The sequence below is a fragment of the Canis lupus genome, chromosome 17 (assembly GCF_011100685.1).
Source record: "Canis lupus familiaris isolate Mischka breed German Shepherd chromosome 17, alternate assembly UU_Cfam_GSD_1.0, whole genome shotgun sequence".
Lineage (NCBI taxonomy): Eukaryota > Metazoa > Chordata > Mammalia > Carnivora > Canidae > Canis > Canis lupus.
The window spans coordinates 59,156,771-59,174,172 of NC_049238.1; the positions used below are offsets into that span (position 1 = coordinate 59,156,771).

General features: G+C 38.2%; 1 protein-coding gene across 3 annotated transcripts in view; it reads right to left on the minus strand.

Annotated features, from left to right (window-relative positions):
* PDZK1 (PDZ domain containing 1) overlaps window positions 1–17,402 on the minus strand; it is a 40,229-nt gene that overhangs the window by 3,167 nt on the left and 19,660 nt on the right. For all 3 annotated transcript variants that reach the window (XM_038561994.1, XM_038561993.1, XM_038561992.1), the window contains 4 exons: window positions 17,186–17,322; window positions 16,137–16,332; window positions 13,379–13,575; window positions 8,396–8,620 (listed from right to left, as the gene is read on the minus strand). In XM_038561994.1, coding sequence (XP_038417922.1) covers window positions 8,396–8,620; window positions 13,379–13,575; window positions 16,137–16,332; window positions 17,186–17,322 — 755 coding nt within the window. The remainder of the gene's footprint in view (window positions 1–8,395; window positions 8,621–13,378; window positions 13,576–16,136; window positions 16,333–17,185; window positions 17,323–17,402) is intronic.

Consider the following 17,402-nt stretch of genomic DNA (forward strand, 5'->3'; position numbering starts at 1 on the left):
CCCCCACCCCTGATGCTACAAACTACAGTAGGGAGAGAGACCACTGAGGAGTCAGCACACAGTTTCCCCAGACCTGGGGCACAGAAAAATAGTAGCAGTTTAAAGAGCAACTAGAAAAAAAAATAAATAAATAAAAATTAATTAATTAATTATTTAATTAAAAAAAAAGAGCAACTAGACTAATCGAAGAGAACCAGTTGACTAACCCGAGAGCATCTGCCAAATGGTAGAGAAACTGCTGAAATTCTCAGGGGCACAGGGTATTAGCAAGTACCACTGTTAACATTCCATCTCCACCTTGATAATGCAAGATAAGCCCAGATGCTCTAGCCATCCTCAACAAGCCCTGGGACCCTAGCCCACACCAGCTCAATGCAGGCCCACTATGGCACACACCAGGACACCCTCAGCTACCTCACCAAAGCAATCATGGCATAAAGCACTCCAAATCAGCCCAGCCCATGCCTGCTTCAGCTATGCCACCAGAGCTGGCTCCACCCAAAGCTACTAGGCACCTGCAGTCTACACTGGGGACATTTCTACACAAGATCACTCCTTTAAGACAGGAAGATGTAGCTGTTTGAGACAAAGGAATATGTTTCAAATGAAAGAATAAGACAAAACAAGAATTGAACAAAATGGAGATAAGCAATCAACCCGAGGAAGTTCAGAGTAATGGTCATAAAGATGCTCACCAGACTTCAGAGAAGAGTAAATGAATTCAGTAAGAACTCAAAGAAATAGAAAATATATTCTTTATCTCTGATTCATTCTTTTTTATAATTAAAATTTAAAAATACATAAGAGGGAATTAACAGATGATACAGAACAAATCTAGTGATCCGGAAAGACCAGTAAGCACTCAAGCTGAACAACAAAAAGAAAAAAAATTTAATTGAGGTTAGGTTAAGGAATCTCTGGGACAGTAACATTCATGCCATAAGAATCCCAGAAGGAGAACAGAGAAAGGGACAGAAAGCTTTTTTTGAAGAAATAATAACTGAAAACTTCCCTAATCTGGGGAAGAGACAGACGTCCAGGAGAACCCCAAGCAAGCTGAACCCAAGAAGGAACACCAAGACCTATAACAATTTAAATGTCAAAGATTAAAGATAGAGAATCTTAAAAGCAGCAAGAGAAATGCAGCTAGCTACCTATGAGGGAAATCTCGTAAGGCTATCAGCTGATTTTTCAGTAGAAACTTTGAGATTATATATACATATAACATATAGACAAATATATGCCATTCCCCCTCTGGCCTGCAAAAGACCAAAAGAAAAAAACCTACGTGCAAGGATGTTCTACCCAGCAAACTCATTTTCAGAACTGAAGGAAAGAGACAGTTTCCCAGACAAAAGTTAAAGTCACAACCCCTAAACCAAACTTACAAGAAATGTTGAAGGGCCTTCTCCAAGTGGAAAAGGGCATAACTAGAAGAAAATTATGAAAGGAAAAAATTTCACCAATAAAAGAAAACACGTAAAGATAGTAGATCAATCACTTAAAATCTAGTGTGAAGGTTGAAACACAAAGGTAGTAAAACCAATTATATCAAATAAATAAATAAGAGATTTACAGAATAAAAAGATGCAAAATAAGACACATTAAATGTGGAGGGGAAGGAATAAAAATATAGTACTTTTAGAATATATTTGAATTCGGGATGCCTTGGTGTTTCAGTTGGTTAAGCATCTGACTTTTGATTTCAGCTCAGGTCATTTTCTCAGGATTGTGAGATCAATCCCTGCATTGGGTTCCATGCAGGGCATGGAGCCTGCTTAGGATTCTCTCTCTCCCTCTGTCCCTCCTCTCCCATACTCACTTGTGCTCTCTCTTAAAAAAAAAAAAAAAAAATATATATATATATATACACACACACACACACACACACACACACACACACATACATACATATGTTTGAATTTAAGTGACCATCAACTTAATATACACTGTTATATATTTAGGATGTTATATAGGAATGTTATATAGTAACCATAAATCAAAAACCTATAATAATACAAAAAATTAGAAAGGAATCCAAGTGTAACATTAAAAGAAAGTCATCAGTCATAAGGGAAGAGAGCAAAAGAAGAAAGAACGTCATCAGTCATGAGGGAAGAGAGCAAAAGAAGAAAGGAATAGAACTACAAAAATACCCAGGAAATAATTAACAAAATGTCATAGGTACATACCTATCAACTACTTTAAATGTAAATGGTCTAAATGCTCCAATCAAAAGACAGGGTAACTGAACAGATATAAAAGCAAGATCCATTTATATGCTGCTTATAAGAGACACTTCAGGCCTAAAGACCCAGGCTGAAAGTGACAGGCTAGAAAACATTTACCATGCAAATGGAAGCCAAAAATAAAAACAAAGTAGCAGTGCTTACATTAGATAAAATAGATTTTAAAACAAAGACACTGGGGCACCTGGGTGGCTAACTGGTTGAACTAGAAATCACAAAAAAAAGTCTAAAAAGAACACCAATAGGGAAGCCCAGGTGGCTCAGTGGTTTGGCGCCACCTTCAGCCCAGGATATGATCCTGGAGACCTGGGATCGAGTCCCACGTCGGGCTCCCTGTGTAGAGTCTGTTTCTCCCTCTGCTTGTGTCTCTGCCTCTCTCTTTCTCTCTGTCTCTCATGAATAAATAAATAAAAATAAAAATAAAATAAAATAAAAAATAAAAAGAACACCAATAACATGCTACTAAACAATGAACGTGTCAACCAAGAAATCAAGGAGGAAATAAAAAAATAAATGAAGACAAATGAAAACACAATTCAGTCTTTGGGATGGAGTAAAAGCAGTTCTAAGAATCTCATAGAGCTACTGCCCTACCTCAAGAATCAGGAAAAACCTCAATTAAACCTTGTGCCTAAAAGAACTAGAAAAAGAACAAAGCCTAAAGTTAGTAGGAGAAAGGAAATAAAGATCTGAGTGGAAATAGAAACTAAAAAAAAAAAAAAAATAGGAAAGATCAGTGAGGGATGCCTAGTTGGCTCAGTAGTTGGGGATCTACCTTTGGCATAGGTCGTAATCCTAGGGTCCTGGGATTGAGTCCCGTATCAGGCTCCCCACAGGAAGCCTGCATCTCCCTCTACCTATGTCTCTGCTTCTCTCTGTGTCTCTCATGAGTAAATAAATAAAATCTTTTTTAAAAATCAATGAAATCAGGAGCTAGTTCTCTAAAACTGTATACCTTTAGGCAGATGCAGCAAAGGAAAAAAAGAGGACTCAATGAAAAATGAAAGAAGTTATAACCAACACCATAGAAATACAAGGAATTGTAAGAAACTGTTATGAAAAATTAGAAGCCAATAAACTGGACAACATTCCTTCTTGCCACTTTTATCCAACATAACAGTGTGAGACTTAGCTGCAAGGATCAGATAAGAAATAAAAGGTATCCAAATTGATAAGGAAAAAGTAAAATTGTTATTATTTGCAAATGACATATTATACAAAGAAAACCCTACAGACTCTACCAAAAACTATTAGAATAAATGATTTCAATAAAGTTGCAAGATAAAAAATTAACACAAGTCAGTTGTGCTCTACTACTAATAAAGTAGTAGGAGAAAAAGAAATTTAGGAAGTAATTTTGTTTACAATTGCACCAAAAAGAATAAAATACCTAGGAATAAACTTAACCAAGAAAGTGTAAGACCTGTACTCGGAAGACTTAGACATTGATGAAAGAAACTGAAGATGACACAAACAAATGGAAAGACATTGCATGCTCATGTTTGAAAAAACAAATATTGTTAAATATGTTCATACTACCCAAAGCAATCTATAGATTCAATGCAATTCCTATCAAAATACCAACAGCATTTTTCACAGAACTAGAACAAATAATATTAAAATTTGTGTGGAACCACAAAAGAATGCCAAATATCCAAAGCAATCTTGAGAAAGGAGAACAAAATTTGTTATACCACAATCCCAGATCTCAAGATATACTACAAAGCTACAGTAATCAAAACAGTATAGTACTGGCACCAAAAAAATAGATCAATAGAACAGAATAGAGAACCCACAAATGATCCCACACTTATATGATCATTTAATCAACAAAGGAGGCAAGAATATACTGTGGAGAAAAGATAGTCTCTTCAATAAATGGTGCTATGAAAATTGAACAGCTATATAATGACCACTTTCTCACACCATACACAAAAATGGTGAAATATAGAACGAATACGTCATGGGATAAAAGGTAAGACATAGGGAATATGGTCAATGATACTGTAATGTTGAGTGCTGACAGATGATTAGCTACACTTGTGGTTGAGCATAGCATAACATATACAGTTGTCAAATCACTATGTGGTACACCTAAAACTAACATGTCAACTATATTTCAATAAAAATAAATAAGTTAGACAACCTAGAAGAAATATATAAATTCCTGGAAACAGAATCTTCTAAGGCTGAGTCAGGAAAAAATAGAAAATCTGAGCAGACTAGTAACCAAATTGAATCAGAAATCAAAAACCCGGGATCCCTGGGTGGCGCAGCGGTTTGGCGCCTGCCTTTGGCCCAGGGCGCGATCCTGGAGACCCGGGATCGAATCCCACATCGGGCTCCCAGTGCATGGAGCCTGCTTCTCCCTCTGCCTGTGTCTCTCTCTGCCTCTCTCTCTCTCTCCGTGTGACTATTATGAATAAATAAATTTAAAAAGAAAAAAATTAAAAAAAAATCAAAAACCCTCAACAAACAAAAGTCTAGAACTAGATGGCTTCACAAGTGATTCTACCAAACATCTAAAGAAGAGTTAATACCCATCCTTCTCAAGGTATTCCAAAAAAAACAGAAGAGGAAGGAAAGCTTCCAAAGTCATTCTACAAAGCCAGCATTCTACAAGACAAGTTTTTGATACCAAAACCAGACAAACACACCACACACACAAAAAAATTATACATCATTATGCCTGATGAACATAGATGCAAAGTCCTCAAAATAATAACCAACCAAATTCTACAACACAGTAAAAAGATCATTAACCATAATCAAGTGGGATTTATTCCAGGGTAGCAAGAATGGTTCAGTATCCACAAATCAATGTAATACACCACATTAACAAAATGAGGGTTAAAAATCTAATGACCACCTCAATAGATGCAGAAAAAAACATTTGCCAAAATTCAGCATGATAAAAACTCAACAGAGTAAATTTAGAGGGAACATACCTCAACATAAATAAGTCTCTATATGACAAACCCTCAGTTAACATCATACTCAATGGTGAAAAGCTGAAAGCTTTTCCTCTAAGATCAGGAGTAGACAAAAATATCCACTCTTACCTTTATTTGATGTGGTACTGGATGTCCTAGCTACAAAAATCAGAAAAGGAAGGGTGCCTGGTTGGCTCAGTTGGTTAAACTGATCTTGGTTTATTTCTTGGTTTCCACTCAGGTCATGATCTCGGGGACATGGGATCAAGCCCTACTTCAGACTCCAGATTCAACAGGAAGTTTGTTTGGGATTCTCTCTCCCCCTCTGCCCCTCCTCACCTCTTTTTCTCTCTCTCTCAAATAAATAAATCCTTTTAAAAAAAATCAGAAAAGGAAAAGAAGGGTCATCAAATTAATAAGGAAAAAGTACAACTGTCACTATTTGCAGATGACATGATACTACATGTAGAAAAACCCTGAAGACTCACCAAAAACTATTAGAGTAAGTGAATTCAATAAAGTTGTAGGATACAAAATTAGTGTACAGAACTCTGTAGTGTTGGTGTGCACTAATAACAAAGTAGCAAAGAAACTTAGAAAACAATTCCATTTTGGGGCACCTGGCTGGCTCAGTCAGAAGAGCATTTGACTATTGATCTCAGGGTTGTGAGTTCAAGCCCTACACAGGGTGTAAAGATTACTTAAATAGGGTGGTGGAAGGGGAGGAGGGCGGGGGGTGAGGGTGAATGGGTGACAGGCACTGAGGGGGGCACTTGACAGGATGAGCACTGGGTGTTATTCTGTATGTTGGCAAATTGAACACCAATAAAAAATAAATTTATTATTAAAAAAATAAATAAATAAAATAAAATCTTAAAAAAAAAGATTACTTAAATAAAACTTTTTAAAAAGAGAAAGAAAAAGAAAGAAAGAAGAAAGAAAATAAATCCCATATATATTTGCATCAAAAAGAATAAAATATCTAGGAATAAACTTAACCAAGGAGGTTAAGAAGGAGCTTTGAAAGACCTGTACTCTGAGTTAAAATGTCCATACTACTCAAAACAATCTACAGGTTCCATGCCTTTCCTATCAAAATTCCAATAGTGGTTTTCACAAAACTAGAACAGAAGGTCCTAAAATTTGTATGGAACCACAAAGATCCTGAATAAGTAAAACAATCCTAAGAAGAACAAAGCTGGGGTCTTACAATCCCAGATCTCAAGGTATACCACAAAGTTACAGGATTCAAAACAGTATGATACTGGCACAAAAATAGACATATAGATCAATGGAACAGAATAGAGAGCCCAGAAATAAACCCATGCTTATATGGTCAATCAGTCTACAACCTTTGTTGTAGATTGTAGGCAAGAACATACAACAGTGTCTTCAATAAATGCTGGTAGGAAAACTGGACAGCCACATGCAAAAGAATCAAACTGGACTACTTTCTTACACCACATACAAAAATAAAATCAAAATGGATTAAAGACCTAAATGTGAGATCTGAAGCCATAAAACTCCTAGAAGAAAACATAGTAATTACTCTGACATCGGCCGTAACGATATTTTTCTAGATCAGTCTCCTTAGGCAAGGGAAGTAAAAGCAAAAAAGAAACTATTCTGGCTATCTCAAATAAAAAGGTTTTGCACTGCAGAGGAAATCAACAAAATGAAAGGGCAACCTACTAAATGGAGAAGATATTTGCAGATGATATATCTAATGAGGGGTTAATATCCAAAATATATAAAGGACTCGTACAACAACAAATAATCCAATTAAGAAGTGGGCAGAAGACCTGAATAGGCATTTTCCCAAAGAAGACATGCACATGGTCAAAAGACACGTGACAAGATGCTCAACTTTATTAATCAGGAAAATGCAAATCAAAGCCACAATGAGATTATCACCTCACACTTGTTAGAATGGCTACTACCAAAAAGATAAGAAATAAAAAGTATTGGCAAGGATGTGGAGAAATGGGAATGAACCCCAGTGTGCTGTGGGTGGGAATGTAAATTGGTGCAGCCACTATGGAAAATAGTATAGAGATTCCTCAAAAATTTCAAAACAGAACTACCATAAAACCCATTGATTCCACTTCTGGGTATTTTCCCAAAAAAAAACAAAACACCAATTTGAAAAGATTTGTGTCCCCCTATGTTCCCAGCAGCATTATTTGCAATAGCCAAGTTACGGAAGCCACCTAAGTGCCCATGATGGATGAATGGGTAAAGAAGATGTGTGCATGTGTATGTCACAATGGAATATTACTCAACCATAAAAAAGAAGGAACTCTTGCCATTCACAACAGCATGGATGGGCTTAGATAGTATTCTGCTAAATAAAATTAGTCAGACTGAAAAAGACACATGCCTTATGATTTCACTTATACATAGAATCCAAGAAACAAAACAAATAGACTCACATCCAGAGAATAAAACTGGTGGTTGCCAAAGGAGAGGCAGATGGGGGATATGGGCAAAATAGGCAAAGGGGATTAAGTACAAACTTCCAGTTATACAATAAATAAATCACAGGAATTAAAAGTACAGCTTAGGGAATATAGTCAACAATATTTAATAACTATGGTGACAGTGGTAACTACACTTACTAATGATGAGCATTTGTAATATATATAATTGTTAAAACACTATGTTGTACATCTGAAAATAATAGAACATTGTCAACTATACTTCAACTTTTTAAAAAAATTATTAAGATCATCAGAAGAAAAAATGAGTAGCATTGCAATGGTTAAATACCTTATCATATGTCTTCTGGGTTGAAGGCATTAATTAGATTTCATAGGTTCCCTTTCTTCATTCCCAACTTGAGAGCTATAGGGATAGACTTCGCACTGTCAGTCCCTATAGGCTAGGGACGTTATGCCAAATGCACAAAAGTAAATAATTATCACTCTCAGAGCTGATAGTGACTGTCAAGTACAGTCATGTTGATTCACTCTACTTGATTTGAAAGTATCTAAAGACAGTTAGGTGTTTAAGAAAAACAAAAGATGTGAGCTTAGGATGTACTACTCACTATCTTAAAGGGTACGGGACCATGACATTTCTTTAAAACCAAGTGAGACCCTCAGTGTAGGTCTTCAATGCAAACTTTTTACTAAGCCATGGATGAGTGGGAGAAACTATGGCTCTCCTAAGTGTGACTGTGGTCAGTGGGCTGCTGGAACCAGATTACCATACCTCTTTGATGAAGGAGCCTGGCTGACCCTGAATCGCATTTAAGTGGAAGCCATAGCCATTTTTGCCTTTAACCAGCCTGCAGAGCTTAGGCTTATGATTTCCTACTTCCTCTGTAGTATCTGAACTTGAAACCTCTGGAGGAGCAAGAGTAGGAGCTGGAGCCTGCTTGACAGCACCATTAGGCAGTTCTTGACTTTGATAGTAGAGAAATGGAGAAAAATGAGCCTTTTGAAAATAAAAGGGGAAAAAAAACATTAATTGTAAGTATGAATAGTTATACTTTATTAAATGTGGTAGCTTAATTTACAAGGTATCATACATGTTCCACAACTCTGGCAAATACATTTGATTGGGGGCAGTAAAATTTCTCTACTACCCCAACCAGGAAACGTATGAAGAAAGATTGAGCTTGGCTATGGAGTAATATGTATAAATATGTAAATAAATGCACATACACATAAAATAAAAGCAGTATAGAATGTTGCATAAAGATTCAAAAATAAGTTTAAAAAATTGCTAGTTTCTTTTGACTTTGTGATAGTAAGCAAGTCACTGACCAACTGTAGGCAGTCTCCCTGTGGGAGATTACACACATCAAGGGACTTGCTCTGTAGTTCATGCATAATAGGTTCCTATAGCCCTTCCTCTTCAGTAAGATGGTCTTCAGAGCTCCTTAAACACATCAGAGAAAGTGAAACAAAACACTATTTTTATCACCATCTTAAGTACACACAGTAATTTGTTGTACTCATTTTACTATTGTAATCTTTAGCTGACACTTGTTATGCCAAACTCTTCACCAACTTTTTTTTTTTTTTTTAAGATTTTATTTATCCATTCATGAGAGACACAGAGAGAGAGAGAGGCAGAGACACAGGCAGAGGAAGAAGCAGGCTCCACGCAGGGAGCCCAACATGGGACTCGATCCCAGGTCTCCAGGATCACGCCCTGGGCTGAAGGCAGCGCTAAACCGCTGAGCCACCCTGGCTGCCCTGTTCACCAACTTTAAATACTTCTACTCCATCTCCACTCTCAGACCATCCATGTGAAGAAGGGAATGATGGTCTTGAATACAAAAGAGACATAGAACAGGAAACATATGACTGATTTTTTAAAAGAATTAAGAGCTTAGTACACTGTGGGTTTTAATTGAGAGAATTAAAAGGGTAAATTTGGGTATGGTAAGAGCTGAGATCAGCAATTAAATTGCTGCCCACGAGTATACAGGACATTTGTTAGGCAATGAGTAGAAAATCAAGCAATTGAAAGTGAGTACAAAAAAAAAAAAAAAAAGAAAGTGAGTACAATGTGTGCTCTGCCCCAAGTCACACTGTTCAGCAGCCTGGTTAAAATTAGGTTGGGGTCCTCTGATTATCATCTCTCTAACCACAAGACCACATCTTCCTTCCTAAGCAAGAATAGCACAGCTAAGAACTTCCTAGGTACCCAGTTCAACTAAGTTTCAGACATTTCAGTGATATATTTGCAAGTGTCCCACATTTCTTTCTGTCTTTAAAATGTGGAAAGTTATCAGTGACTCTTCACATATAGAAATACTGTTGAATCACTATCCAACACGCAAATCAACTGTAAGTGATAGTAGCAGCTAATCTTGAAGACAAGTACAGTAATGTTAAACACTTAATGAGTTTTTATTCACTTTCAAATATTTGAGTTAGGCATTTGTTTTATTCACTGATAGATCTCAAAGATACGCCCACCCCCACACACTCCTGTATGGAACCTACTTTAATTTTTTTTCAAGATTTTATTTATTTATTCATGAGAGACACAGAGAGAGAGAGAGAGAGAGAGAGAGAGAGAGGCAGAGATACAAGGCAGAGGGAGAAGCAGCCTCCATGCAAGGAGCCTGACGTGGGACTGGATCCCGGGTTTCCAGGATCATGCCCTGGGCTGAAGGCGGCGCTAAACCACTGAGCCACCAGGGCTGCCCTGGAACCTACTTTAGAGGGGATTTGGAGAGGAGGAGGAAGAAGATGGGGATAGGTATCTTTTTAGATCAAAGTTCTCTTTTATATTAACCAGAACATTATTTACATCATTGTCATAAATTTAGGAGGGACTGGAAAATAATTGGTGCCTGAATCCCCTTTACAACAGCCAGATCAGGAACCTCCTGACTTCTGCCTGAACTATCCACCACCTGGGAAGTCACCACTCAGCAAAAATGGCTCCCCCTGTTCCTGGCAGCTTCAGTGGTCCTAAGCCAAAAGCTAGCTCCCTATGTAATAGACTTCTGAATTCTTTTATATGTATATATTTACATATATATATAAATATAAAATATATATACATATACATTTATATACATATAAATATATATATTTATACACACACTATTTACCACATTTTTTTAAGATTTATTTATTTATTTATGATAGACATAGAGAGAGAGAGAGGCAGAGACACAGGAGGAGGGAGAAGCAGGCTCCATGCTGGGAGCCTGATGTGGGACTTGATCCCAGGACTCCAGGATCACGCCCTGGGTCAAAGGCAGGTGCCAAACTGCTGAGCCACCTAGGGATCCCCTATTTACCACATTTTAAATCCATTCATTTGTCAGTGGATACTTGGGTTGATTCCATCTTTGGGCTAATGTGACTTAATCTGTGGTCTAGCATATGGTCTATTCTGGATAATGTCCCATGTGCCCTTGAGAAGAATGTGTTCTGTTGTTGGGTAGATGTGCTCTGTATTTCTGTTGGATCTAGTTAGTTTCTTTTGTTCAAGTCCTTGAGTTCCTTATCTTCTGAGTGGTGGCTCTATTCACCATAGAGAATGGGATATTGAAATCCTCCAACTATTATGATAGAATTGTGTATTTCTACTTTCAAGTTTGTCAATTTTTGCTTTATGTTTTTTCCAGCGTCATTAAAGTATAATTGACAAATTGTATATATTCAAAGTGTACAGTGTTATTTGATAACATTGTGATGTGACCACCACAGTCAAGGTAATTAACATATCTATCACCTTACATAGTTACCATTTAGCCTTTCAAGTTACTTGAGGATATTCTCCTTTCTTCCCCAAAGCCTATGCTTATTCGAGTTAAATATTCACATGGTGATTTCCAAAATCTCTGCCCTGATTACCTTTCTTTTTTTTTTTTTTTTTTTTAAGATTTTATTTATTCGTTAGAGACACAGAGAGAAAGAGAGGCAGAGACACAGGGAGAGGAAGAAGCAGGCTCCGTGCAAGAAGCCCGACATGGGACTCGATCCCAGGTCTCTAGGATCACACCCTGAGCTGCCGGCTGTGCTAAACCCCTGCGCCACTGGGGCTGTCCCCCTCCCCCCGGGACTTGCCCCCCCCCCCCCCCGCCCCGGGGGGCTGCCCCCTGATTACCTTTCCTGACACTGGTCTTCTTATAGTCATGTTCTCAGAACTGGACACAGTGTTGACTTAACAAACATAACATTTCTATGTGCCAGGTATTATTCTGAATGTTCTAGATATTACCTCATATAACCCTTCATAGTAGCTATCCCCCATCTTACCACTAAGGAAACAAGCACAAGGAGCGTAACTTGCCCAAGATTCCATTACTAGTCACTTCAAGTATGGTCTGAATAACTCAGTACAGTAATACTATCGTCTCCAAAAGCCGAGTGTCAGTTAAGGTAACTTTAAATTGCCTTTTGGGGATGGGGGTAGCTATTTAGAGTATCATCAGGTTTCTGGTCTTTTTTTTTTTTTTTTTTTTATAGTCCTCAAATCAGGTCTCACCATTTGGTACTCATACAATTTAGTTTTAAGTTAGTTTAGTACCTGAAGCTTATTCCTGTTTAAACTTAAACTTATTAGTTTTTATTCTTCTATCCTGACTACATATTTTGAATATTATAATCTCTAGTAAATTAATTACCCATCAACACATTAAGCCATTTGTACGAGTTAAGTATGTTAAACGTTTTCCAGGTCTCCATCCAAATTTGGCAGTAAACTAGCTTATGATAAGAAGTATACCACTGGAGACATCTATTCAGATTGACATTGTTCCAATACGAATTATTCTTCAGGTATGGTTGTACAACTACCTAAAAAGCCATTAATTGTTCTATCATCCAGTTCACTCTTTAATCTTCTTTACACAAGTATCTTGAAATAGCTAATCAAAATGTGCTGAGAATGTATATGGTATAATGAATTAAAAACTTGGGTTTAAATACTGGCTGAGGTATTTAAAAAAAAAGTTTAGAGAGACTAAGAAATTGGTAATCTATAAAAAGGAGCCAATGCCACCCCCTATCATATTCCTCCCTCTGTATCAGTTATGTACATTTAGATGCTTCCATTATTGTGTTATCACATGGAACAAGTCCATCTTTGTTCATCTTTGTGACTGTCACCTAGCAAGACAGATTAGGTATGTAGAAGGTCCCTAAATGTTTGTTAAACTAGACTGAATACCTCAGTTCTTGTGATAAAATTTAAAAATTATTAAAAAGCAAAATATGCACGTTAACACCTGTTGTGATTAAAAGTGGCAAGCAAATAAGGTTAGTTTGATCCTAAGGTTAGTTAGTCTTGCTGAATCCATGTTTCTCTTTCCTTGCTAAGGGCTTAGAAGCTATTTAATAATACTTTCTAGGCTTTTATGTGGGGTTAATGGAATTTATTGGTCTATAATTTAAAATCCAATTGTTTCCTATTTGGGAAAGTTAGTGCTACATCTGCCTATTTCCAGACTATTGTTCATAGATTTTTCTCAGATCAACAAGAGTAATTCTGTAGTTATATTTGCAAATTCTTTCAAAATCTTAAATTTAAGGACTTAAAACTCATGTACCAATCACTTGGCATTCTCTTATGACTACCAATTTGAACTTCAGTGCAGTCTTAATGAGGATTGTTATGCCCTTCCAGTTTGAAAATCAAAGTGGTAACCTAGCCAAAGTTTGAGACTTGAGTGAATTGACCCAACCTTAATGCATGAATATGCAGCCTTAAATTACTTACCAGTCTGTACATGTTGTCCGTCTCTTTGTCTACCACCAGCAGCGAAGTCTGATCTCCGCCCTTTCTAATCATTTCCACCACACTGTCATGATCCAGGGATTCCACAGACTCGCCGTTGACAGCCACCAGCAGGTCATTGTTCTTCAAGCCAGCCTCCTCTGCTGGACTTCCGGAATCTATGTCCTTGATGACTTGACCTAGCCTCCCAAAAAATTAAACTATCAGAAAGACTTCTAGATTAAACTGAGGAAGTTCTGTGGGAGCCCACCACTCTAATAAAATGAATTTGGAAGGTGTGCTGAATCCTACTGCCCCTCCCACTGGCATCCAAGGATGACAATAAACACCCTATCCAGCCTCATCCCCTGCCCACAACTTACTCCACGAACAAACCCAACCACTACCAATGAAAGGATCTTACAGAAAAGAATCATGTTGTTACTAAAAGTGTGTGAGATTCAGTCTTGACAAAATAACATCCTAAGCATTAAGAATCAGCAAATTCCCAGGAAGTCAGTGAATATCTTTGTGCCCATACATCTTACGTAGAAGCTAAGCTATTAAAATGAGGAAGAAGAAAAAAGAACGACACCAAAGAACTCAGAGCCTAGGAAACACATGCTAGCATTTTAGTAGCGATTGGGTGTATTCAACTGTGAATGTGCTTGTATGTGTGTGCCTCAAGGATGTGTCTTTACCCTTCCTCTCCTGACTTGAACTGTCTTCATGAGATGCCTTCAGGTCTCTCACATTTTTTTGTCCCTCCCACTATTTTGAGAAGTTCCAGTTTCACTTTTCCAGCTAGCTGTTGGGCATCTCCAGCTAGGTAGCCCATAGATCCCTCAAATGTAACATATTCAAACCAAAAGTCATCTTTGCCCATCTCCCCCATCCCAAAGCTCTTCCCCTTGCTCACTTGTTCATGGGAGCATTATCCCCTCAGTTACCAACAGTTAGCATCAATTATTCCTCAGTATCCACTCCCCATATTCTAATCAACTGCTAGGTCATTTGATGCTACCTTAATATTTGACACATTTCTTCTCTGGTCCCACTTCCTCTACCCTAAATGCATATGGTATTAGTTCTGGCCTTAAACTCTACTGGACTATAGCACCTTACCAACTGCTCTCCCTGTCCCTAATCCTTGCCTTCTCCAATACAGATCTGCCTTCAGATTCATCTTTATGCAACATCTAACCAAATTATTCCCTGGTCCAGCAGCACAAGCGTGGGCTTTAGAACTGAACAGACCTGGGGATCCCTGGGTGGCGCAGCAGTTTAATGCCTGCCTTTGGCCCAGGGCGCGATCCTGGAGACCCAGGATCGAATCCCATGTCAGGCTCCCGGTGCATGGAGCCTGCTTCTCCCTCTGCCTGTGTCTCTGCCTCTCTCTCTCTCTCTCTCTCTCTCTCTCTCTGTGACTATCATAAATAAATAAAAATTTAAAAAAAAGAACTGAACAGACCTGAATTTGATCCCAGTTAAACCACAACTATTTGTCCTTATAGTTACTGTATCTTCTCCCAGCCCTCAATTTCAGAAATTCTTCTTGCAGAATTATTAGGAGTACTTGAGATGTGTAAAGCCTCCAAGATATGGTAGGCTTAATTTTTTCTTCCTACGCTGTTGAAAAAACTTTTAACTCCACATAAACTACAGAGCCAGGTCCAAACTCTTCAACCTGGCCTTAAAGGCCCTCATCATCTCTTTCCAACCTTCCTTTCCAATGTGACTTTTTGTGTCATGCATTAGATGCCAATCAAACTACGCCCATGCTTCCCTGCTTTGTTCACACAATCCTCATGGAACGGGCTTCGTTGTCCCCATACCATCTACTTGTCCAAATTGTATTCACACTACAAAGTCTGAGCTCAGGTGCTGTCTCAGGTGCTGTATGAGGCCTTCCGGTTCTTATTTAGTAAGAAAAATGTGCTCCAACTTTGAATTCCAATTGTACTCTACCCCATATGACGGTGCTCCTCACCACTCACCTTCTGTTATATGTGTTGTATCTCCTCTACTAAATAGTGGGCTCCTTGACTGAAGAATCCCTGTTTGATTCTCTTGGTATTATATAAGGCTCTGAAGATATTTTTATATAATATGAATCAAAATTAATATTTGACAAATTAATGTAAGTATACATAATGAGAAGAAAATATCAACGTCTAGAATGACAGTTTGCAAATGGCCTGAACCTGCATTCTTTTATGTCTTCAGCTTCCCAAGAAGGACCTTAGCTCTTTCCTTGTTGAGTTACAAGGAATCAGAAAGATTCCCAATTCTATTTGATTTGATTCCCAGATCCCAGCCGACACCCCTGTCTCAGATCTAGTGGTGTATTGGAGCTGGCTCACATAAGCTCATGAGAACCAATTCTGTTCAAGACTTTTCAACTTTGCATTCTGTGACAGAACATTGGTAGCTTGAAATCAGATGTATTGGGAGTACCCACACCACAAAAAAAAAAAAAAATCAACAAAAGCTAGAAATCAGGGTGCCTTTTTTGTCCAAGAGAGCAAATTTACAACATACTGCTGCCCAGATCCAAAAGTCTGCCTTATCATTCTGTTGAGGAAACCTTCAGATGCCTGTCATGCTCCCCCTAGAAAATGACCCAGCTATATTCTTTAATCTCTCACCGTACCCTCATGCAGCTGGTAGGGACTCAGGGGCCTAACAGAAGCCTGGAGTCAGATTGGGTGAAGAATTACATGGTGACACCACCAAGTTTTCTGCTCTACTAGTGCCTTACCTTTCTGTTCTGGACCTGCCCTCAGATAGAAACCATAGCCATTGCCTCCCTTCTTCATCTCTACGACCCGAGGCTGGCGGGGTAGCAGTTTCAGGCTGGCTGTTTCTCTCTTGAATTCTATCTTCTGCTCAGTATGGAGCTTGTCAGTCTCCTTGTCCACCAACAGGAACATGACATGGCTTCCGGAGTTCTTCACCTACAACAGCAGACACAGGTAACCCCATGGCCAGCTGCAAGAACAATGCTGGAAAGTAGGAAAGTCTCTGCCTGGAAGCACAGTCTCTAGATTCAATAGAATATAGAATGTAAGTCCCAAGTTAAACTGTGATACTGTTTCCTACCATCTCACTGATGTTGATCTATCTCCACATCCACAGTTGTGTTTCCCTTTGTTAAGTATGACCTCACCCACACAGGTGCTAACTGAACCCAAGTGAGAGCTAGAACTCCAAAAACCCAGACAGGTACTTAAGTGAGGTACTCAAGTCTAGAAAAGGAGTTTGGAAAAGCAAGTAAAGGTCTACTTTGAAAAATTATTCTACCAAAAGAAGACGAAGTTGGTCAGTTTTCAAGGTTCCATATTATCTCAAAGGAAAACCTCAGAGTGTTATCCATGTATCATGGAACCGTGCTGGGACATAAGATTCGGGGTAACAGGTCTTCCAACACTCCCCATGTGTAGCTCTATATTCATAACCACAATTGGTCATCTGCCAGCTTGTCTTAAAACATTTTAGTAAAATGTTTTTACTAAAACTGATTTTATTATAAATTCAGAGGGGTCTCCCAATCAGGTACAGATAAGATCCAAGAGATAAAGTTAACGATTCTTTAGAATACTTTTCTCCGAAAACCTGAAACTAGTAAAGGCCTTATTCCAAAACCCTATCTTAACACTGCTGATACCACTAGTGAGTCTGTTCATTCTTAATACAAAGGGTTGGTTAACTTCTCATCGTTATATTCCTCCCATCATAAACTACCATTCCTGTTTTCGTGTCACTTCTAATAAGAGTAGAGTGAAAAGTAAGTATCCCTATGGGCTATACCTTTGCAACCACTTCCTCATGGCTGGCATCTTCTACATTCTCTCCATTCACTTCAATCAAGTGATCACCTGCCAGGACACCAGCTTTCATAGCCACACCTTGAGGTGTTATATCAGTCATGTACACTCCCTTTTTCCCTGAAAGGACATGGATAAGCATTACAACCCTATTACACAGAAAGTCCAACAATAAAGGGTTTTCTCCCAATAATGTAATA